At 35.1% G+C, this 25203-nt stretch overlaps 3 protein-coding genes and 1 pseudogene across 4 annotated transcripts; 2 read left to right on the top strand and 2 right to left on the bottom strand.

The window, feature by feature from the left end:
- Nucleotides 1–238: 238 nt before the first annotated feature.
- On the top strand, nt 239–4205 carry LOC143613407 (calcium-dependent protein kinase 10-like). Its single transcript, XM_077087116.1, has 7 exons — nt 239–1064; nt 2437–2580; nt 2674–2826; nt 2910–3025; nt 3124–3291; nt 3378–3605; nt 3711–4205. Exons 1-7 carry the CDS (start codon nt 401–403, stop codon nt 3882–3884), a joined length of 1647 nt encoding a protein of 548 aa, XP_076943231.1. The 5' UTR covers nt 239–400; the 3' UTR covers nt 3885–4205.
- A 470-nt stretch (nt 4206–4675) lies between these two features.
- On the bottom strand, nt 4676–7843 carry LOC143613406 (protein NRT1/ PTR FAMILY 2.10-like). The gene is made up of 4 exons (XM_077087114.1): nt 7750–7843; nt 6467–6684; nt 5736–6283; nt 4676–5651 (listed from the first exon to the last, which is right to left on the bottom strand). Exons 1-4 carry the CDS (start codon nt 7841–7843, stop codon nt 4748–4750), a joined length of 1764 nt encoding a protein of 587 aa, XP_076943229.1. The 3' UTR covers nt 4676–4747.
- A 4753-nt stretch (nt 7844–12596) lies between these two features.
- On the top strand, nt 12597–14551 carry LOC143613405 (uncharacterized). The gene is made up of 2 exons (XM_077087113.1): nt 12597–13042; nt 14099–14551. Exons 1-2 carry the CDS (start codon nt 12597–12599, stop codon nt 14538–14540), a joined length of 888 nt encoding a protein of 295 aa, XP_076943228.1. The 3' UTR covers nt 14541–14551.
- A 116-nt stretch (nt 14552–14667) lies between these two features.
- LOC143613404 (protein NRT1/ PTR FAMILY 2.9-like) lies at nt 14668–21938 on the bottom strand (annotated as a pseudogene). Its single transcript, XR_013150111.1, has 4 exons — nt 21786–21938; nt 21419–21636; nt 20578–21137; nt 14668–15694 (listed from the first exon to the last, which is right to left on the bottom strand). The product of XR_013150111.1 is annotated as a protein NRT1/ PTR FAMILY 2.9-like (transcript).
- Nucleotides 21939–25203: the final 3265 nt, after the last annotated feature.

The following is a 25203-nucleotide window of genomic DNA, read 5'->3' as shown; positions in this document are numbered from 1 at the left end:
TTCACTGCAATAACTGATGCTGACCGATATCCGATATTTTTTCGCATTAACTGCTTAGCTAATTTCCAATTACAAAACTTGTTAAATAAAAAGTTGCAAAAGGTAATTCCATTATTCTTTTATTTAACAATATTAAACAATAATAATATAAAATAATATAAAGTAAAATAATAACAATAAATATCATGGAACGACATATTTGACTTTTAGCCTTTTAGGCGAAAAGAAAAGAAACCTTCCTTTTCATTCCCATACTTCTCCTTTTGCCGTGAAATGCCCGCCTCTCCAAATCTTCACTCTCCGGCAACAACAACAATAATATTATTATCAACAACCCTCTCCTCTAACCACCATCCAAAAATATTTTAACAATTCTCGGGGACGACCCTGATCAGTTAGCATGGGCAACTGCACCACATGCCTCCGTCCTGACACACCAGAATCCAATGGTTCCAACCACTACCAACCTCCTCCAACTCCCCAAGACAAGAAAAAACATAGAAAACCCAACCCGTACGCCGAAACACCCGTACCAATACGCGTCTTAAACAACGACTTCGCACAGTTCGCCACCCACCGAACCCGAATCTCGGACAAGTACATACTCGGCCGAGAACTCGGACGTGGGGAGTTTGGAGTAACATATCTATGCACTGATCGTGAGACCAAACAAGCTTTCGCTTGTAAATCAATATCCAAGAAGAAGCTACGTACTGCGGTTGACGTAGAAGATGTTAGACGTGAGGTGGCGATCATGTCCACGTTGCCCGAGCATCCGAATATAGTGAAGCTGCGGGCAACGTATGAGGATCATGAAGCGGTTCATTTAGTCATGGAGTTGTGTGAGGGTGGCGAGCTTTTTGATCGGATTGTTGCTCGAGGACATTATAGCGAACGCGCTGCGGCTGGGATCGCGAAAACGGTTGCCGAGGTTGTTAAGATGTGTCATGAAAATGGCGTCATCCATCGGGACTTGAAACCAGAGAATTTCTTGTTTGCGAATAAGAAAGAGAATTCCGCGCTTAAAGCGATTGATTTCGGGCTTTCTGTGTTCTTTAAACCGGGTAATTTTAATCTTTTGTTATTGATTTTGTTGTTAATTTGAATTTAACTGGGTTAATTTTAATCTTCTGTTTCGATGTAATTAGTGCTGTTCTTTAAACCGGGTAATTTTACTCTTTAATTATTGATTTTGTTGATAATTTGTTAATTTGTATTTAACTGGGCTAATTTTAATCTTCTGTTTGTTTCGATGTAATCACTGTTTTTTTTTAAACCGGGTAATTTTGATCTTTGATTATTGATAATTGGTATAAAAATTTCTGGGTTTATTTTAATCTTCTGTTTTGATGTAATCACTGTTTTTCTGGATTATTAAGCAAATGATATATTTGTATTTTAAGATGCTAAAGTTGCAAACTTTTGTTAATGGGGTGTTGCAAAATTGAAATATTTGGATTTAGCTTTTAGATCTTGATCTTGATCTAGCTTTAATTACTTGATTAAACTATAATATTTTGTTAATTATTTGATTAAAATTAAGATGTTTTACAAAAGGGGTTTTGGGGATATGGAGTAGGTGAGTAGCTGGTAATGGGTTGAATGATTAGATTAGATTAGAAATTAGATTCCATTTTGATGTCGTTTTCATATTAGTTTAGTCAATTTGAGAAGACATGGTCTGTGCCAAGATCACATGACCAAGAATCTTATAGCTGCCTCATTTTGACTAACAACTCATGGGCTCGAGCCATGGTGCGTCGCCCACGCCGGTTTGTCTTGTATAAAGTTTCGTCCCGTGTGCACCTGGCGGCCTATTTGCTTATACATGAGCTAATTTAAGTGTGTTACCAGGGGCGGACCTATGTTAAGGGTAAGGGGGGCGGCTGCCCCCCTTAAATTTTTTTTTTAGTGTTATTTGTATGTGAAAATCCCGATCGCCCCCCTTAAAATTAGTGTTAAGTTCCGACATCGCCCCCAAGAAAATAATTCATGGGTCCGCCTCTATGTGTTACTATATTATCTCAAACGGGTCAAATAAATGTTTTAGCCTAAAAGGAACAAGTTTGAGTAGGTTAAAATTAAATTAACAAAGAACTATAGTTTTAATGTATTTAATGCATAAAGTTATTAAAACCAACTAATTGCTTTACTCAAATAATTGTATCATTAATTAGTTATATCTAATGCATTAGTTGTTTTACTAAAAAAATCTTTACAAGTAGACAAAATTGTTTTCGGGCAATTTGGCCCGAAAATTTTTGGCATTTATTAACATTCGACATGTTTCGACACAAATTCATTTTGACCTGTTACCCGATAAGTTATCTTATGATTAAAAAGACAAGGCTACAACAATTATTTAGTGATACAAAACTAGTAAAAAATATATGGCTATATCAATTATATAACCTTTTATATAATTCTTGTTGTCAGGGCAAAGATTTTCTGAAATAGTGGGGAGCCCATACTACATGGCACCAGAGGTTTTGAAGCGAAGTTATGGTCCAGAAGTTGATATATGGAGTGCTGGAGTTATTCTATATATATTATTATGTGGGGTTCCTCCATTTTGGGCAGGTAATGCAACCACTAGATATATTGATTGGATTTTATGATTTGATATGTTGATGCAATGATGCTAATCTTTTATATTTACTTGTTTGATTATAGAAACCGAACAGGGTGTTGCGTTAGCAATTCTTCGAGGCGTTATTGATTTCAAGAGGGAACCGTGGCCTCAAATTTCTGAAAATGCTAAAAGTCTCGTTAAACAGATGCTAGAACCCGATCCCAAGAAGCGATTAACTGCCCAACAAGTTCTTGGTAAGTTTAAGAGATGTTTGACTTATGTTGACCATACTAGTCAAAGTCAACGTAACATTATCGGTCATTTTTTTCTTTTGTAGAACATCCATGGATACAAAATGAGAAGAAAGCTTCAAATGTTCCGTTGGGAGATATAGTGCGAACGAGACTCAAGCAATTCTCGGTGATGAATAGATTCAAAAAGAAAGCGTTGCGAGTAAGCATTCATTTTAGTAATCAATAATTCAATATTAGATCTTACATTCGACTATTCGAGTGTTATTAATATTTTGTTTAACTGGTTGGATGATGTAGGTGATTGCCGAGCATTTGTCTATCGAAGAAGTCGAAGTAATTAAAGATATGTTTACATTGATGGACTCTGATGGTGATGGGAAAGTTACATTTGATGAACTGAAAGCCGGATTAAAGAAAGTCGGTTCACAGTTGGCTGAACCCGAGATTCGGTTGCTCATGGATGTGGTATGTTATATACATTTATACAAATAATATTTTGGAATAACATTAAGATTTGAGTACTAATATGCTTTCATTTGTTTATTCACAAGGCTGATGTTGACGGCAATGGTGTGCTCGAGTATGGGGAGTTTGTAGCGGTGACAATTCATTTGCAAAAGATGGAAAACGATGAACATCTTCGCAGAGCATTTATGTTTTTTGATAAAGATGGTAGTGGTTATATTGAGCTTGATGAGCTAGAACAAGTGTTATATGAACCGGGCCAAGTAGATATTCAAGTACTTAATGAAATCATGAAAGAAGTCGATACAGACAAGGTATGTTATTGTAATCTCACTAGACGTGGCTAAATGGGCGGGTTGAATAACGGGTCAAACAGAAAAAAAAAATTAGTTTTAACGGTTGGTCAAACATTGTCACAGGATGGTCAAATTAGTTTCGATGAATTCGTTGCAATGATGAAAGCGGGAACTGATTGGAGGAAGGCGTCACGCCAATACTCAAGAGAAAGATTCAAGAGCTTAAGTGTTAATTTGATGAAGGATGGATCGCTGCGGCTTGAAGATGGGTTGACCGGTCAAAGTGTTGTAGTTTGAACTTTGAAGTAATAAGTAACGAGTAACGACGTCCACGGTATTCTTTCATTTTGTTTGTCTTCGGGTTGAAAGGGATTTGCATGTCGGGTTTAGAGGAGTTTGTTGCAAAAGGATTGTGGATTCGGCTTTTGTTTTTAAGTTGTATATATCTATATTTATAATTTTCTGTTGTATAAATGTAACCGGTTTCTTTTTGGCTTGTTTCATGGCTAACAGGGCTATTTTTTTTTTAATTTTTTTTAAAGTTTTAACTTCTTGTTTTTTGGCTTTCTTATATACATGTATTGATAATATGAATCCAAAGAAATTTGTTTGTTTGCATGTTCTAGTTGCCTTTGATCGTAAGCTCATGCTTTATAGGTTTTTATCATGTTTTTAATTTATGGACATTTTTGTTGTTTTGTACACCTATATAGTAAATATCATCCAACCTTAACTTATAACAAGGCCTCACTTTTGCCATAAAATTCACACGACTAATCTAATACCCTGTTAACTAATGAGAATAGGTAAAATACAGCCTGCGATGGACACACGGCTTTCAAGAGAGTTAAAGGTAGAAAATAAGTGGAAGGTGGATTCGAATATTAGAGCTCCGTTAGAGAGATTTTCGACGCTTAAAACTATATGACCTCTTAAATGTTATTAATCAACTTCATCTTGCAAACCTAAGAATTTTTAAGCAATCATATAAACCACATCTATGATAATCACTTAAAACATATCACAAAACATTTACAATATTTAGAGAATCTATCCATCTGGATTCTTTTAAACCCAAAGTTGCATTCATATGATCTTTCATGATCAAATTATTAGTGACATGCATCATGACTCACTTAGAACATATGATCACCATGTATTCAAACCATAGGTTTGTGGGTACCTGACATATCTTCTAATGAAACGTTACCTGGTTTGTCTCCGGTTCCTTTATATTTATACCATCTTGCCACCATAAGAAAATATATTAAGTTCAATATCTCCAACCCCATGCAAAAGTAATAAAAGTAATCTAACTTCGCTTCGTTTAGGTCTTGGGCTAACCAATTTCTAGTCCCACCTTCACGGGTGGCTCTATGAACAATTGATATCAAGAAACTGCTCAAGTAACTCGACATTGCAAACGCACAACAGAAGAAAGAACCCGCAAGACTCTTCATATTTTCAGGAAACTGCTTGTAGAAAAACTCAATAAACCCGATCATAGCAAACCCTTCCGAGAGCCCGGCTATTACCATTTGAATTACAAGCCAAAAGCTTGACATTGATGAAATCACACCTTTTCCCCTTTCTAACCAGAGCGTTGGTTTTGAATGTGCAACGTCTCTTCTTTTCGTTTCAATTACGGCTGCAGCAAGCATTGTGAAAATGTAGATGCCTATTCCGACTCCAATCCTTTGGAGGATTGAAATCCCTTGCCTTTTGTTTGTTATTTTCCGAAGACGAGGAACTATCAATCGGTCATAAGTTGGGACCCATACGGTGAGAGTTAACATTTGAAAGACGGTGTAGGACGCAGCCGGGATTTGAAATGAGCTATGCTTTAGTCGTCGGTCAGATTGTAGGGCTTGAAAGACTGTGAAGATTTGTATATTGTTAAATGAAACAGTGTAGAGTATGCAAGCAAACCAAATTGGTATTGTCTTAATCACACATTTCACTTCCTCTATTTGTTGTATGCTACATAGCGTCCATTGGTCACCCGACGATCCGTCTGGGTTAATATCGTCATTTGGGGTTATGATTGCTGCTTTGTTCAAAAACCTGTTATGTTTAAGCTCGTAAAACGTTATCAACAATAAGATGTTTAAGCATTTTATATTAAATGTTTAAGGGCTAGATATGTACTTGAGTTGGTTGTTATATGGTAGTTTTTCGTTAACGGATTTGGTAGAAACATGATTAAACATGAAAATCGTCGGTCCCTTGGGAACGATAAGTTTCCTCTTCTTGATTGCGGCCACTAGGACTTGAATAATGTTGGCCAAAGGGCTACCATTGGGTTTCACTTTCACATATATTCTCGCTCCCGCGAAGAATACAACACACGAGAGGGACATAAATAACGCGGGGATTGCTAAGCCTATAGCCCAACTGATATTTGCTTGCACGTAGACGATGATAGTCAGCGCCACCATCAAAGCAAAGTTGAACGAAAAATAGTACCAATTGAAGAAACTAGCGATTCCTTGTTGGCCAGACTCCGTATTTGGATTAAACTGGTCGGCGCCAAAAGCCAAGTTACATGGTCGGATTCCACTTGCTCCAATGATCAAGAACATGAAACCGGTGAGCAAGAAAGCCATTTGCCACGGTGTTGGTCCGACACAAAACGCGTCCACACAATGAGGATGAAGCGTTTTGACTACTGAGGTTAGCGCTAGCATAAGCATACCCTGAAATGATTAAAACTGTAAAAGTTTACATATTCATATGTCATGTAGAAAACAACCACTAGTCTGGTATAATGACAAATGTGTATGTCTTACAACCAAGTGATTGTAGGTTCTAGTTAAAAAAAAACAGAAAATTAAGAAAATCGATATGATACTATGTTGGAGATGATTGTTGGTACGTACCAGGAAAGACGAAATGGAACAAACTCCTAAGACCTTGTACCGACCGAAATAAGTGTCGGAAAGAAATGCTCCAAAGAGGGTACCAAAGTTGCATGTGCCTTGAAATATGTTGTTGAGATTAGTAGCACTAATTGACTTCATATTGAATACTGTAGTTAGGTACACCAGTAGATTTGCCGATGTTCCCATCGTTCCAAGGTTCACAAATGTCTCATTTCCTACACATGAAAGAAATATATATAACAAAACTAGCAAGTGGGAGCCGGGCCGACAGGAACGAGGGTTGTCGGTTGGGTTTACCCACAACTTAAGCAAGGATGAGCTCAATATCAGTACTGAAAATCCTCAAAAATGGATACCGGTACAAAAAAATACTTTATACGACAAAAATTCCAAATTTTATTTTACCTCCCACGTCTTATTCTCTATCTCACAAACATTTAGCTTAATATATTTTCTTTTCCCAATACACTCAAAGAATATAGAGTTTGATAAAGAGTGCCGCTAAACTTAAAGAAACACTATTTAAAAAACTCAAAAAATTAGTAATGAGAATGAAGATAGAAAGCTAATGGAGGTGAAAAACATAACAAAAATCAATAAATAATAGATATGAAGATGAAGATTGAGATAGAGACTGTAAGGCTAAGTGTAGTGAAATAGCTACAAAATGAGACGATTTGTGACATTTGACGTCCAATCAAGCAAAAAGAAGATTTTTATTTTAAGGGTTTAGTGGTGTTGTAGCCCAAAAATCCCCCTTAGGACTTGTCATTGTTCCATTTATCCAACCCTTCCCATCTTTAAGATGTAAAAAATTCTTCCAAAATTACACTCCATATATCATTTCCATAATTTTATTTCTCTAACCTTAAATTATAATTAAAAATGTTGCTACAGTAAACTTTCATATGTGAAAAGCTATTAATCGTCATCTATCAAATTTATATGAGTGTATTAAAACGATAAAAGTAATAAATTAAACGTTTGTAAGTGAGATAAAGATAAAAACAGAGAGAGAAAATTATCGAATTATATGATTTTCAGTTAAAATATAGGATAGAACATGATGAAGAGGATGTTAACCACGCTTTAAGAGTCTAAGAACACTTATTATATTATTTACTCTTTTTCCTATACATTCATAATAATAAAATTTATAAAAAGTGATGAATATCAAATCTTCATATTTAGTGAGGCCAAACGTTAAATTTTAAAGAGAGGACTAAAAATAAAGATGAAGACGTAAAAAATATCTTATTGTATAATGTGATGTGTCTTACCTATCACAAAGGGAATGGCTTTGACTCCTCTATAGTTGAGTTCTTCCACTTTCTCTTCTCCATTACTTACCATGCCTTCAATTTTCAAAGCCATTACTCAACCCTTTAAACATATGTATGTATATATATCTAGTTTATGTGCATGAATAATAAATGATGATTGATGGAGGTGTCGATACACGTGGCAGACTGTCACACCGTGTGTGGTTAATGTGAGTAAATTCTTTAGGCCAGGATGTCAACATGCAGTTTCGGTACTCTTCACACTTACAAAAACATAAATATAAAGCTACCAAATGAAGTAGATATATAGTGCATGAGTATGATCACCATCTATACAAACACGTACCCACATTAAATCTCCAAGTGTCTCCTTCACCTTTACCCCGAGTACACTCCTCCACGGTCCGGGGCGGAATCAGGGGAGGGCCCATTGATCTCCAAGTGGCGGATGTAGGAATTTTAGTTAGTGGGTGTCAAAAATAATCAACCTAGAACGAGTCAAGTCAAACGTAAATAGGTCGGGTCATAAGAAATTGCATTAATTAAACACATACAGAAATGCAAGCAATAAGTTTCATCAAAACATAATAAACAAAATATATGGTACAATTGACGAAAACCTTTGCATAGTTGTCAACGTGTCATAGCTCAAAATTGTTACTTTACCAGTAAAAAAAATTATAAAGTTAAATGACGTAGAATTATAAAAAATAAATGATATTTTAAATACTCACATACTTTGGTATAATTTTCATAACGGTCCAATAAAACTCATGAATTTATCACTATATTAATAACTAATTGATGAAGTGGTTAGACAATGAAACAATCTAAGCTTAATTGATATTTTGTGAAATCAAAATTAAACTTGTGTTTGTTGGGCTTAGAAGGTTGTATTTGGGGCACTTAGAACCTTTGATCCTAATATATTAGAAGTTTATATAAGAAAATACAAATTTGAGTGAGTGTCTATGCTCCCCCTAACACAACACTGAATCCGCCCTTAGTCACCACTACCACCTCCACCACCCTCTGACCAGTAACGCTACCACCACCACCTGGTGCACTAAGGCTACCACCACCACTACCTTTGCCGCCGCCATCACTACCACCACTGTCGCGGTAGCCTCCGCCACCATTGTCACCGTCGTCGTCGCCACATTTATAATGGGTGTTCAAGTTGGATTTTCGGACTTTCGGAAGTCCGGATATTCGGATCATTCGGATATCCAAAAATCTAAAAAAACTAAATAACTACCTTAAAAAATATTTCGGATATCCAAAAAACCACAAAATTATCCAAAACATCCTAAAATTATCTGAAATATACGAAAACTATCCGAAATATTTTAAGTATCCGAAAAATTGTCCGAATATCCAAAAATTATTCGATATTTAAAAATAATGTTTATTACTTAATAATTAAAAAATAATTCGGAAAGGATATCCGAACTATCCGAAAATCTTCAAAATCGCTATTCGAATTTGAATCCAAAATGCAAATATACGATTTTTCGGATAATTCGGATTTGGATTATTTATATACGGATTCAGATTCTTTGAACATCTGTAACCACCGCCACCACCAACCACCATCATCGACACCACCACCCACCATTACCCCCACCTCACATCATCGCCGCTCACCATTGTTTTTTATTTTCTTTTCGTTTTTTCTGCCTACTTAACAACATAAAGTTATAATTCATTTTATTCCTGATTACTACATGATAACTAAATCTAATATTATAATAAAACAAAGTTTTATGGACATGTGTCCTCTTCACAATAGCCCTTCCCTTTAATTTTCACTTCATGTTAATCAGACACGTACAATAAAGAATTTTGCAGTTGCATTTACGGTTTCATCCAACTCCCACGTCTTCCTTCCCAAACCTACCTCTAATTCAACCTCTACGACCAAAATCTAGGGCCATCGACCACTTGACTCCAACCAGATTTGTATATATCAATGGTTTGTATATGGAGCGACTTGAAGGATTCGAAGCCACAAGTCTCGCTTTTATCACTAGCTATTGCAGGTGATTTAGGGTTTTTGTTTACAAAGATTTGAAATTGAATAGGTTATGGTTGATTTGGGTATACGTATATTACTATTTTGTTGATTTATCTTTCTGATTCAAGATGATTATTGTTGTGGTGAAGTTACCGGTTGTATAATTATTGTGGCCATGGAAGTTAAAAGTTTCGAGGGGCAATTTAAGTAATTATGAATGATTTTGATTTCTTCCATACATAATTATACCAGTAATGTCACTTTCAGTTTTGATCATACTCTTTTGATGAATTTTAAATTTGTTTTGTGTCCGGATCATTATCAAAAGCCTTTTGTTGAACAATCTTTCGGGTTATAACTAGATGCATATGTGAGTACCATCTAAGTCATCATTAATTGGGATAAAAAAAAATGTCCACCTTCATTTCTTTCAGAATTTGAACTGTGTTGTTTAGTTAGCATCTCATCTCACTTCAATTTGTTTGATTAGGTACATTTGGGATGCATCGTCTCCACTTCTGACTTCAATTGTATCATTTTAATTAAGCAGGTGGCTTCTGATTACAACTACATTTTAATAGATTGTATGTTAGAATCATCTTTAATCAGTTAGTTGTTCTTATCCTTTTTTTGCTTCAAATAGTGCATCCCTGAATGCATTATGTTATGATGTGGAAGCCCAACACCTCATATCTGGTGATCAAGTTAGAATTTGCAATTTTTAGCTCGAACCATATGCTTTAGAGAGCAATTTTTTGTCCTTACAAGGTACTAACTTGCATATTGTTTACTAAAAAATCAACTATAGATGATTACATAATATGATATGTATTACTTAATCCTTCGCTTTTCATCGCTTCCACAGTTTGGTACCTTTAATTTGGTTTCAGTGATTTTACCTTTAATTCGTCTTCGTTGAGTATGATTCAATACTATTGTATTTTCTTAATTAGTAAATGTTTTTGTGACAATACACGAATTACAATTAAATTGACTATAATAGCTCGAGTCTCATAGACGTGTTGCTATAACAACTTCTTCTAGGAAGTTATCATCCTGTTCATAGAAAGATGCACACACATATAATAAGTTTGTAAATATATGAGTTAATAATTGATCTATATTTGACCTTTGACTTTGAAAAGTAGTTCGATTGACTTTTGAATGCACACATAATATGTAAATATGCGAGTTACATTAGATATTAGTAATAGGATATCTATTTTGCATTACTATCCATAACTTAACTAATAGGATATCTATTTTGCAGTTTTTACATTCTGAGAGAGACAAAAATCATGAATTGAATCTTGCTCTTCTTTTAATTTACTTTTAAAATTGTGATGTTTTTTACCAGCTACTGGTGTGCAGTAAACTGCTTTATTTTCTTATAGCTATATATATTTTTTTATTTTCCTTTTACAATTTGCTGATTTTTAGTCTCAGTAAACGTGTAATTTTGGAATTTGATTTTGACTATCAAGAAATCAAAGTTTCAGTTTGTTTTGCATCCAGGGTATTTTGTCATTTCGGTAGTGCAACTGATTTGATAAACTGCAGGTTTGTTGTTGCTTTTGGTCGTTGATTTGGTCGGTTATATTGGACAAAATTATGCAGCAAAATTGAAAATCTGAGTTCATATAAGGTTCAAGGTTATTTTCAGGATTGATGAACCTACGAGTTTGACAATTGCAGCCAAAGATGCAAGGTATCACTCAATTCTCCTTATATATCTTGCAATGGTTGGTTAGAATTGTTGTTAGTGTTTTGCTTTTTAATTAGGAATAAATTATAACCCAAATAGTGGTCAATGTAATTGCAGCCTTATATGTTGGTGGTGGATATTGAGGAATTCGCCTCACCCGAACAAGGTATGGCATGTTTTTTTACCGGAAGTTTATAAATTATAATGTAATTTGCTTTTTATCCTTGTGTTATATAAACCTAATTGTTTCTATTTTCTTTGTTGTAATTTAGAAGTTTGGGGTATTCAAGATAAAGATATGATTTGGTGGTAATATGCAACATAATATCATCATAAGTCATAACTGCAACAACCCATGGTGTATATATTGTTACATGTTGGATCAGTTATCTGCTTGTTACACTATTGTAATACGCGGTAGCTGGAATATTTTCATTTGGAGTGGATCACAGTCAAGTTTATTCGTTTATATAACTTGTGTAGTATAACTCAACATTCCATCATTACTTGTCATGTATATAGTATTTGGTTTTGTAATAGTAAATGTAACGTTGGTACGTAAATTGCAAATGTAAAATATTCAAATATAGTATGTATTTATTTATTATTAAATTTTCTGAACTTCAATTATTTTTGTACCCAATACCGTGTAATACACGGGTTTATAACCTAGTAAGAAAATATAATAACAATAATTCATTTTGTCATTTATACTAGGGATGAGATCGGTACCGTACTAGTACCGACCGGTCCCGGTTTTGAAAGTCCCAATCCTGGTTTTTAAAGTTTGATTGTTCTACGGTGCAGGTATTAAACGCAGAAAAATCGGTAAATATCGGTACGATACCGAAACTCAAACTTTAATACCAATTCGATACAGACAGTACCGGTACCGAATTTATACATTCCATTCTATAGATCATTCCATTAGTCACCGCAAGTATTTCTAAGTTTGGATTTGAACGCTTCCATACAACAATATTGTTTTTTTCAATTTTGTATGCTAGGCGTGGTGGACCTTCTCAGGCCACCACCATCTCCGGCATATTTCCTTGATCCGGCCACCACCATCTCCGGCACATATTTCTATTAATTTATTAATTACCAACAAAACAGAACAAAATGGGTATCGATTATTACAACATACTCAAAGTCAACCGTAACGCCACCGACGAAGACCTTAAGAAAGCCTACCGTCGTCTCGCCATGATCTGGCACGCCGACAAAAACCTTAACAATAACAAATCCGATGCCGAGGCCAAATTCAAACAGATTTCAGAAGCCTATGATGTCCTTAGCGATCCTAACAAACGTCAGTTATATGATCTCTACGGCCACCAATTCAATAATAATAATAATAATGGTAAAACAAATTATGGGTTTAATCCTAGGAATGCTGAGGATATATATGCTGAATTGTTTAGGAATGTGAATACTGGAGATAATTCGAGTTCGAGTTTTTCGGGTAAGAAGGCGCCTGCTGTGGAGAATATGTTGGCGTGTAGCTTGTTTGATCTTTATAAGGGTGCTAAGAAGAAGATGAAGATCTCTAGGACCTACGGTTTTATGTTATTATTTGTGAATGTTGTGAGCTTTGGATGTTAGGATATATAAAACCATGTGTATATTTATATAAAACTGAAAATTATATATAAATTACAATCTGATTAATCCCAATTAATCGCTAGTCCCCAGCTCATCGCCCGACTAGCGAGTTCTGCAACATTGTATTTATGGTTATTAAAATGTTATGGCAGATCACTGATAAAAGTTGTGACTCGATGTTGTTTGAGGCTTCTACGGTGCATTGATATATATATATATATATACATGGTTTAGTGATTTTCGTTTGATTTATAGTGCAGTAACAGTTGAGCTAATATAGTGGCCTTTACTCCTTTAGGTCTGAACATACAAATGGTTTTTTGTTATTCTAGTGCCCGCATGTAGCCAGAGTTTAACTGATAAAGAATTTCAATTTTTTCGACTTTTATTGGTTTGTTATCCTTTTGATTAATCTGGCTGGATATTTAGGTTGCTACTTGTAATATCCTAGACTTCAAACTTATGACTTGTGTAACATCTCTAACAGAATCTCTAAAATAACATGTGTTTCAAAAGTCTTAAATGTGTAATATTCACGGTAAACTACCTTAAAACACTTGAAATAACATGTGTTTCAGAGAATCCAAGCATTATCACATATTTAGAACTTATTCTGTCAAACATGATCATAGCAGTGAGAGTTAAAAGTAAAACTGAAACGAACATTTTCTTTTAAATTTCTAAACACGCGTATGATATTCAAGTATTCAACTTTAACAAGCGTATTTGGGTGTAGACAGAGCAACGTCTCACATACATGAAGCTCTCGCCCTTTGCCTTGGCTTTCGGAACCTTAATGCATCATAACCCTTAAATAACGAAAACATTGTCTACATCCTTAGTTAATAGAGTTTAGCATTTTCAAATTTAAACCTTTACATCATACTCATGTGTTACACTGCAGTTAAGCTACAATATTCTTAATGTCCAGACACACAGCCATCACAATTCATGGATCACATTCCTTTATTCTTATGTATATATTTTTTATATGTTTAATTTTATTAACCTTGATGCAGTAAGATTCGGACTGTGGAGGAGATCTTAACCATTGAGATAAAACACGGTTGGAAAAAAGGCACCAAAATAACCTTCCCGGAGAAAGGTAACCAAGAACCCGGTGTCATAGCAGCCGACTTAATATTTGTGATCGATGAAAAACCACACGATATTTTCACAAGGGACGGTAATGATTTATTGGTAAACCAAGAAATATCACTACTGGAAGCTCTCACTGGAAAAACCATTGAACTCACAACTCTTGATGGAAGAAATCTAGTGGTCCCGGTCACGGAAATGGTCAAGCCAGGGTATGAGTTGACCATTGCTAACGAAGGTATGCCAATTTCAAAAGACCCGAGAAAAAGAGGAAACTTGAGGATCAAGTTTGATGTCAGGTACCCATTAAGGCTTACTGCTGAACAAAACTCTGATTTGAAAAGAGTTTTGGATGGAAGTTGAGTAATATTATTCTTTTTATACTTATTGTAAGTCAAAAAAAGTCAAAGTCAATGTCAAAATTGTGTATATCAGTATATGATATGAGCCATTGGTTTTTGATTTTAAGTATATTTATTAATAGCAATGCTGCAAAATGTAATACTGGTTTACTGGACAAACAAAAGGTAATTAATTATACATATGCATAAATACAATCTAGATTCTAGCATTCTCATTTTCTATATATAAATATAGTTTTTGGTTTTCAAACTAGCGATTTTTCGGATTTTTTCTCCATCTCAACCGAGGCAGCGCCGCCAGCATGGGCGGCACTGACATCTTTGTACCTATACCATCTTGAAATACCGAGAAAGTAGCCTAAGTTCAATATCCCAATAGCAGTTATCAAGAAATAGAAATAGTCCAATCTACCCTTGTTAAGATCCTCCGGCAACCAGTTTCCAGTTGCCGCCTTTCTAGTCGTCCGGTGAATAACCGTCACCAACAAGCCATTTAAATAACTAGAAGCCGCCATCCCACAAAAGTAAAACGCACCCGCAACGCTTCTCATGTTTTTAGGAAACTGTTTGTAGTAAAACTCTACTAACCCGATCGAAGTAAACAATTCAGCAAACCCGGCTAAAGATAGTTGTGGAACCAACCATAATGCCGACATTGACGAAATCTCCCCTCGGTGCGGTTCATAGCCTAATGTGGGTTTTGTAATTGCAAGATTCCTTCTTTTTTGTTCAACTAAAGCGAAAACGAGTGAAGCTAAAACCGTTAACGATATCCCAAACCCGATTCTTTGAAGGAGTGATATCCCGCCTTCCTTCTTGGTGATGCGGCGGAGTTGGGGGACAATGATGCGATCGTAAATCGGTACGAAGATGACTAATGTGATCATGGTGAATACAGTGTAGGAAGCAGCTGGTATTTGAAACTTGGAGTTGAAAACATGTCTGTTGGATTGAAGTGCTTGGAAAACAACATATTGTGTTTGTTGGGTCATTGCTATGGAGTATGTGATGGCTGCAGCCCATATAGGTAAAACTTTTAGTACACATTTTACTTCTTCTACTTGTTGTATGCTACAGAGGTTCCATGGGTCGGATGCTGACCCGTCTGGGTTGATTTTGTCTTCAGGTGTCATGATTGCGGCTTCGTTAAGAAACCTACGACAAAAACATCGTATGATTATCGGTTTATCAAAGTTAACGTGTGATGATATACGCACACCATCAACATTACTAGTTAGCAATTTAGCATCCTGTTGATTACATGGTTGTACAGGCATTAAATGAAAACTATATGGTTATAACTATGGTGCAAACGAGTCGAGCCTCTCGCAAGCTACTTGAGCTCGAACCGAGCCTGGGCCTCAAAGAAAGTACGTTTAGTTATCGAGGCTGAGCTCGACCATTGTGTGTTTTTAAGTTTTTATGCCTTTTAAGCTTCTACGCATTAGTTTTACATTTCTCAGTCGAGCTCGAGCCGAGCTTAGGCTCGTTCAAAGTTTTTCTCAAAGTATATAAAAATAATTATTAACATATATAAATTAATTAATAGATAATAAAGAGCCAAGTCCGAGCTTGAAACGAGCCGAACTTGAGCTTGAGCCCTCATAAGATAAAATAATCCGATCTCGAGTCTAGTCAAGCTCGAGCCTACCCCTTTACACCTATACATCTGTCTAAATAGAAACTACGTGACTAATAAAATGACCAAAATCAAAAGTAACTTCTAAAACTGGAACAATGGATGTAATTAGTGGCAGTGGTGTACACTTAAGATTACACTAGTTAAAAAAAACATCCTTATAAAAAATCTTCTAGAAAACTAAGTTGTTAGTTTTCATGGAACACAATGCAACTTATCTTCTAGTCATAGGTGGTTTGATAATTGATTGAATTATTGAAATTTGAAAGCAACTTAGGTTATCAACCAGTCAAAGGTGGTTGATTGTAAATTGACATTTGACCAATCATGTGGAAAAAATATGACTTTCCAAAAGGTTCTTTTATCATCAAGTATAAAAGGTTCAAAAAACTTTTATATTAGAGCACTTTAACTTGCCTAAACATATCTTTTAATTATTAACTTTTTAGTATAAAGCATAATTTTACTTTATAATTTTAAATTTATAATGCTTTATATAAAGTGATGTGACATGGTTTTAAAGCCATGCACACCGCGCCAAGGCTGTAAGAGAGGGACGGTAAGAGGAAAGCAAGTGGTGTGGTGTGTTAACGGGCAGTAATGGAGAAAAAAAGTGAGGTCGTAAGGGTTTAACAAGAAAATGAAGGCTTTAAATCATAACGAGACGTTAAAGTAAACATGACATGGTTTTAAAACCATGTCGCAATAAGTAATCTAATAAATATTATATTTGCCTTGAAAATATCTACAATTATTGATATTAGGTGAACTAGAAATGTGAACTCGATTTATGGGAGTGAATGAATGTGACAATTGCACGTCATTTTCAACATTTTAAGTTGGTCCTACACCAATCAATGTCTTAAACCATACATTTCTAAATTCTAATGAAATACCGTGTTCACGTGATGTTTTGCGTGTTCATTCCATTTGCCTTCGACACTTTTGGATCCCTAGCTTCCGAGACGGTTCGCTTCTTAGAGCGGGTGCAGAAGGTGGTTCACAGTGACTCGCAGAGCCCGAGGAACCAAGGATTTATATTTAGTAGAATAGGCTTTGCGATTCAAAAGGGGATAGCGGCGCAGCTTGTTGCTCGCTTACCCATTATCCAGATGTAGTTCGGTTTGTGTTATATATAAAAGGATTTACGGGATTAAAAAAATAAATTAACTATTAAAAAAAATCATTACCTTAAATGATAATAGATATTAATCCAACAAGAAGTTAAAAGCACCACAAAGAAAAGTTGAAACTACACAAACTTGCCTACTTCGTTATATTTTTGTCGGTAGAAAATTAAGTGCTTTTACGTCTTTATAGCTCTAATCATTATTATGTTTTCATTGAAAACTTTGTCATTTCTTGATCTCAAATATTATTTTTTTTATGACAAGAAAACATGAATTATATATTGATGATTTTTAACAAATATTTTGTCTTACAATTGTCCATTGTACGATTATATATAATTGATTCCATACATTATGTCAGAACTATCTTAGACCATGTGTAGTCATAAAGCTCAACTACCAGGGGTTATGCGTCACGTGACGCCCAGTCAGAGTTATAGTTTTGTACAAAAACAGGCTGTAGTCATAACTCTCCACATCCAGCGGTTATGCGCCACATGGCGCCCAGTCATTATTAATTTTATTTGTTTTTTTTAATACTAAATCATTTAAATAAATTAACATAAAATTAAAAATTACATTAAACTTTCAAATAAAAAATACATTAAACTAAATTAAAAAAAATACATCAAATTAAAATAAAAAAACATAAATAATACTAATAAAACTAAAACTCTTTATATTTTTCTAAAATTTTCGCTCGTCGATTGGCTTTTAGAGATTGGACTATTGGGCCGTCTTCGGATAGCTCGTTTGATAAAATCTCGATGTCTTTGTCCATCTCATTCCTTCGAAGTAGGTCGACGGCGTCCAAATTTACTTGAAGTCGTTGGGTTCCAAGTTTGTGTAAATCTTGGAGTCGAGAGTTCATTAATTGGAATTGGCTTTCCAATTCTGGATTTGAACCCGTTGCCGACGACGAACCGGCCCCTTTACCCTTTCCTTTGCCTTTGGTTCTTCTACCCCCCGGCCGAGGCATGTCGGTAGTATTCACGGGGTCATTATCGCTTAAGTTGAAGTTTCGAGCGTCGCAACGGGGCGTGTCTGGATCAACCGAAGATGATATTTTAGACTTTTTTTTACGCGGACCACCTTCGCCTTCGGCTTCGGCTTCGGCATCCAACACCATGCCCCATTTTGGGTGATGCCTCAATAGGTCTTTCCAAATGCCAAAGTAGTTGAAGGTCTCGCCGACCTTATGTTGAAACTCAACCAACGCGTTATCCATGACTTCCGCGTCCGAGACACCGCTACTCCTAGTTCGATTAATCCGAGAGAAAACCGTATGGAAAGCCATGCATTTGGTGTTTATGTCGTCCCATTTCGACAGTAACGAATCTTTTTCTCGACGCGAGTCCCCGCCAAGGTTGTTAAACCTCTCTATAATTTTGTGCCAAAATACCCCCGTTTTTTGATAGTTCGCTAAAAAAGTAAAAACATTACAAGTTTAATGTTTGTTATAAGAAATTTAAAAAAATATATATGCATTTTAAAAACCTACCGCATTTGGCATCTTCCGATATTTGGCACCAAGCACGAGCACATAGTACGCACTCATCGATACTCCATGCTATCACCGTCTTTTTAACCCGAGGTTCACCGGCAGGCTTCTTTACGTGTTTTTTCGAACGTCCGCGTTGGCTCGAACCGCCCTTGGGTTGTGTCTCCGGCACGAACTCGACCTCGGGTTGGGTCTCCGGGGCGGGTTGGGAACCCGAACCCGCAAAAATGTTTATCATTGGGTTTTGGAAACCGGGCACCGCATTTGGCATAGAGCTTTGTAGAAGTGCAATGTACGCGGCCATTTGCGGGTCATACATTTGCGGGACGGGTACGGTTGGCGTCGGGGCGGTAGATTGGTTCGGTTGTGGATTTTGGTTGCCTTGACGGGCATATTGGCCGAAATCGAGAATATTTTGGTTGTTGTTTGGAAACATTTTGGTAGAAATATTTGTGTAAAAGATATAAATTGGTATAGAAGTAGAAGGAGTGTGTTAAAAAAAATGAGTTTGGTTTGTTTATATAGTATAAATATAATTAATATATATATATATATATTTAAATCTCAACGGCTCCAAGACCCACCCACCCCAACGGCTAGTTTTTTTGATTTCTGTGCCACCATGCGCGTTTTGTATACAACGCACCAAAAAAAAATTTATCATAACGCAGGGGGGGGGGGGCGGTGTACCCCCCGCGTTTTCACCCAAAACGCTAGCCACAACGCTAGCAGTACACATGGTCTTATACTATGTATACATTTTAAAAAATGTTGCATGTTAAGACCACCCGCTATAGGGCGTGGTCAGGTGATTTGGCGGGCGCCCTTGGGCCGGAACACCACCAAGGGGTGCCCTTGGTGGTGGGGTGCGGACCCAAGGGTCGTCCAAACGATGGGCGCGATGCATGGTGATTGTGGGTCCCCCCCCCCTCTCTCTCTCTCTCTCTCACACACACACATCTATCTATAATATATATAAACGAAGACATAAAAATCCTACGTGTCGCGATGTGGTCGCTCCCCCTTTTTTTGGAGTCACCAGATTTGCTTAATTTTTAAATGGAGGCTTCTCATGCATTTGACCCGAATTCATGGGTATGGGTCTTACCAAACCCAAATATTCCTTAAACGGCTTATAACATTTCATTAAATTAAAAATTATTCTCACCAAATTATTTATGTAAAAATCCTATAAAATAGGATATAATAAAAAATAGTATCTTATTTATTTTAAAAAAGATATATATCTTATCAAACCATAAGTATATTATTAACTTTTATAAATATTATTTATAATTAAGAAACCAATTTCATAGTAAAAAAATTAACGGGTCTTGGGTCTCATCAAAACCATATAGCTTTTAAACCGGGTTATAACATCCCATTTATTTGTGAAACAATTTATCATTAAACCATAAGTATATTATTAAATTTCATACAATAAAAAAATATAAATTAACAAGATAAATAAATATTAGAACAAACAATATAAAACAACCCCCGTCATACGGGAGATAAAAACTAGTGTGTATATATATATATATATATATATGGGGGAACGAATGGGGGCATTAAATCATAGCGGGGCGGGCTTCGATGCCCCCGGTGCTTACGTGGCGCTGACGTGTCACGGTGAAGGGGCTTCGAAGCCCCTCACCATAGAGGATGATCTAACGGTCTAGTGTTTATTTAACTTCTTCATAAATATGAGTTAATTAATCAAAATAAAGATTAAATCAAGAATAGTCACAAGAATATGATTAGTTACCTGAATTGATTGGAGTGTGGCAAAGCTGAGTTAATAGATTTCGCTGGTCGATAGTTAAATAGCGACAACCCGGGTTGTTGCGGCAGTTTCAACCGTCGCTTCTTCACCGCCACCACTACTACCCGCGCCATACTTGTAAAAGGACTTCCTTGCGGCTTCACTATCACGTATATTTTCGTACCACCAAAAAACAACACAACCGAAATCAACATGAAAATCACTGGAATCGCTAACCCGATGGACCAGCTCACATTCGTCTGGATGTACACCACCAGCGTCACCGACGCCATTTGCGCGAATGTGAGGGTAAAGAAATACCAATTAAAGAAACTATTAATCCCTCTCTTCCCGGATTCCGTGTTTGGATTGAATTGATCAGCTCCGAAAGCTAGATTACACGGGCGAATACCCGCTGCTCCTATTATCATTAATGTGAATCTAGTCAAAAGAAACAGCCACTGCGCTGGTGTAGGACCAGCGCAGTGACTGTCTATTTTAGATCCGCATTCTGGCGGATGGAGTCCTTTGAACACCGCGGTTAAATCAATTAACGACAACCTCTGATTACAAACAAAACAACACATCATATGATCATAACATATTCATATTATTAAATTAACACTTGAAATATTAGTGCATGTTTAGGATTGCTTATTTAAAATGTTTTTTACTTTTTTGAGAGACAAAATGTCTAAAATGCCCCTCCAAAAGCACTTAAAAGCACCAATTTGATGCTTTTAGGTGTTTTTCGGAGGGATATTTTGGACATTTTGCCTCTCCAAAAAGCAAAAAACATTTTAAATAAGCAATCCCAAACACCCCCTTAGTCTAGGAAACTTACTGCGAATGATGCAATTGAAGCAAAAACCTAAGGTATTGTAACGACCGAAATACGTGTCACATAAATATGCACCTAGCAAAGTTGTGAAGTTCGTGGTGCCATTGAAGATGTTTAGCAGAGTCGTCGCGGTTATGCTCTTCATGTTAAAAACAATCGTTAGGTACACTAACAAATTCGAAATCGTCCGATTGCACCTAGCTTCTCAAATGTCTCATTTCCTAATAAAAAATGTTACAAAAGAGTTAGGATATGAAGCTTAAGTATAAATAAGTGTTGTAAAAGTCGGTCTAGCAGGCCAAGTACTCAATGAGTAATCCCATAGTACTGTACTCCCTGTCTGGGTCGACTTTTACAACACTGTACACACCTATGATGCAAGGCATAGCTTTGACTCCCCTGTAGTTGATTTGGGGCTCGTCGTCATCAGGTACTCTTTGCTCATCTTTCTTGTTCTCCATTGTTGAAGCAAGCTCTGTGAATGAGCTTTACGGAAGTAGGTTTGATGTTTGTTAGTTGTGACTTGTGACTTGTGACTTGTGACTTGTGAGAGTTGCTTATTATATGCATTTTAATAACATAGATTATTTTTTAGAGCATTCGAATGTGACGTTTGTCCATGAGAGTTTTAGCATATCTTTTTCTGTTTTCTTTTTTAACAATATTTTTCCTTTTTAATATAACCAAAATATTTTGTGTGTTATAATTAATAAATTTCTCTTTTAATGAAGATATATTACTTTTAATATAAGCTAAAAGATGAATTCAATCTTTTAATGAAGATATATTACTTTTAAATTTTAATATATTACATTAAAAATTTGAATAATTAGTAGGCCTGAAAATTGGCAAAAAGATTTTATATATGTGAATTTTTAATTTTTTAAAAAAATATGTATTCTTAATGTTACAGACTCAATTATCCAATTTATTTAAGCCAATCTTTATAATAATTATAAAATTATTAATAATAATAATTTTGCAAAATTTAGATCAAAACTCAATGGGCCTATTTAAATATACAATTATTTAAACCTAATAAAAAATATTATATTACTTAAGGCTCTTATAGAAATATATTACCCTTGATAATATACGTCCATTACTGGGAAATTTTTTCATAAATGGTACTTTTATAAAAGTTGTTTCAAAAATGGTATGGTTTTGAAAGATGGTTACAAAAATGGTATAACCGCGGTTTGAAATCATGGTTTATGAATTTTCTATGAATGTGTCACATGTGTATGTCAAAAAGTAGTAATTTTGATTAAAATAAGGAAAACCTTGGTTTCAAACCACGGATTGCATAAAAAAAATAAAACCTAATACCACTTCCAAATATGTGGTGGTTTTGCCATCCAGTCGTGGTTTGAAACCACGGTTTAATCTTTTTTTAATGCTGATAACTATACATATTAATACGTTTTTTTTCCGGTCAATCCATGATTTCAAGCTTATTTTTCTTTTCTTTTATTTTTTCTCTTCAATATATTTAGGATGTTCAAGCTTATTTTGTTTTCTCTTCTTTAAGATGACATTTCACTATTTTTAACTATTAGTCACTTGTATTTTTTTTCTTCGAAATATTTTAGTCACTTGCATTACATACTCATATTTTTCGTACCATCCATTCATGAACTATATTTTTAATTTGAAAGATTCTTTTGGAATTTAATTAGTAGTTATCAATACATGCAATGTAATTGTATACATATATTGAGTTTGATATTCTCATCAAACCTTCATAAAAATTTCCAGCTTCGTATACACCAGTGTCGTGGTATTAGAAAATGAATTCATGAGTATAACCCGGTCAAGTATTATTTTATGAAATTCTCATCTGACACATTCAAAGAAAAATACCCAAACCGTGGTTTTCAAACCACGGTTACACCATTTTTGTAATATCTCTCAAGACCATACCATTTTTAAAACAACTTTTGCATAAGCACTACAAATTTCCCCATTACTGGGGTGGTGTGAGAAACCGAGGCTATTTTTTTTTTGTTTTTAGTAAGTAATACTTATGACTAAGGGCTTATAGGCTTATAGCCCATTTTAAAAGTTTTACCTTATCTAATGATTCGTACAAAGAAAATATTTTTTTTCCGGGTAACTAATCAACACTAGATATGTTGATTACTTAAAAGGGTACGCTTTTAATTTAAAATAGCAATTCAATTTGTGATCACAAAAAAAATGTTATTTTTAGATTTGTAACAAGCAAAAAGCAACTTGGATTGCTCTTCCACGTTCTTTTACTAGTGGAGACAGGTCATATGTAGTCCTACCACCATCATACAACAATAATTGCTCCTTCGGTTTCTTCTATGTTATTATCACATTCGTAACTCTCAACGTATCAATGGATATTTGTATTTTGTGAAAGCATAGTTTTATAGATATATAATCAAATTAATTTTGTAGTGGTCTTTTATTTCACAAATTTAAGTTGTTATGTTATGAAATTATGATTAGATAATGTTATAGCTTCTATTTCACTTTAGATCCGCACATGCTCTTCTATTATACGAATCAACTTGAAATAATAGTTGAAATTTGTTTGTCTATCTATCACTTGATGTGATTATCCCTTTATGATCCGGCATCACCACCATTGCCATGGTTTTGTGATTTGACCCTTCCATTCCATCTCCGAAAATTATGACAACTGTGACCAGCGCTGAGAAACCCACCGAAAAATCAAGCTTGAATTGATGGTGGGGTGCTTGAGTGAGAGAAGGAGAGGGAGAGAGTTAATATATTTTTAAGAGTTAAAGTACCATTTTAGTATTTATGGTTTGGCCAACTACGCAATTTTAGTACCTATTTTTTATTTTGTGCAAATGGCTACCTCAGTTTTAAAAAACTTGCATTTTTAGTAGTTTTTCCTACCCCCGTCTATTTTTTTTGTTAAGTCAAGGATAATTTGGTAACTTCGTTATTTTCTTTGTTTTTTTTCTATTCCTTAAAGCGCTTATATCTTGTAAACCCTAAATCCCCAAATCATAACATCAATTCAAACACTAAATCCCCAAACCCTTTCTCCTTTATCAATCATTGATTCGTTATAAGTACACAACATGTATTCAATCAGCCTCTCGATTACCAACATGTTATGATTTGGGGTTTAGGTTTTACAAGATATATAAGCGTTTAAAATAAAAGAAAAAACAAAGAAAATAACGAAGTTGCCATATATGACTTAACGAAAAAAATAGACGGAGTTTAAAAAAGTACTAAAAATACATGTTTTTTGAAACTAAGGTAGCTATTTGCACAAAACAAAGAATATGTACTAAAGTTGCGTAGTTGGCCAAATCACAAGTACTAAAATGACACTTAACTCTATGTTAAATATTAGGGGTTGTCTTTGGTTAACCAGTATATATTTATTTTGCATTTTTAATAATAGGGAAAGAAATCCCTCCAAACTAAATATCTAAAGACCATCTGCGCGCACCAGAGAGCATTCGAGTGCGCTATATCAAACTATCAGAACCACCCATATCATTTGTATATAGCATTTGTAACACATGTTTTTATGTTTATTAGCATAGAATGATGCATTAATATTAATAATTATGGTTTGTGTATATATTAACACCATGGGTAAAAATTAACTTGGTGCATGCATTGTGAACATATTGGGAATGTTCATATAACATGTAAACAATAGAATATTGTGTTGTGTTCTCGATTTATTCATTAAATTTCTAGCTTGTTTCGGGATCGGTATGTTATTCAGTAGCTGTTTTACTCCATTATATAACTAAATGCTGAAAAGT

The sequence above is a fragment of the Bidens hawaiensis genome, unplaced genomic scaffold, assembly GCF_021521415.1.
Source record: "Bidens hawaiensis isolate Kalapana, Puna unplaced genomic scaffold, B.hawaiensis_p1.1 tig00037310_1, whole genome shotgun sequence".
NCBI classification, from domain to species: Eukaryota; Viridiplantae; Streptophyta; class Magnoliopsida; order Asterales; family Asteraceae; genus Bidens; species Bidens hawaiensis.
The sequence above is the reverse complement of the archived record's forward strand: the minus strand, read 5'-3'. Positions and strand labels throughout refer to the sequence as shown.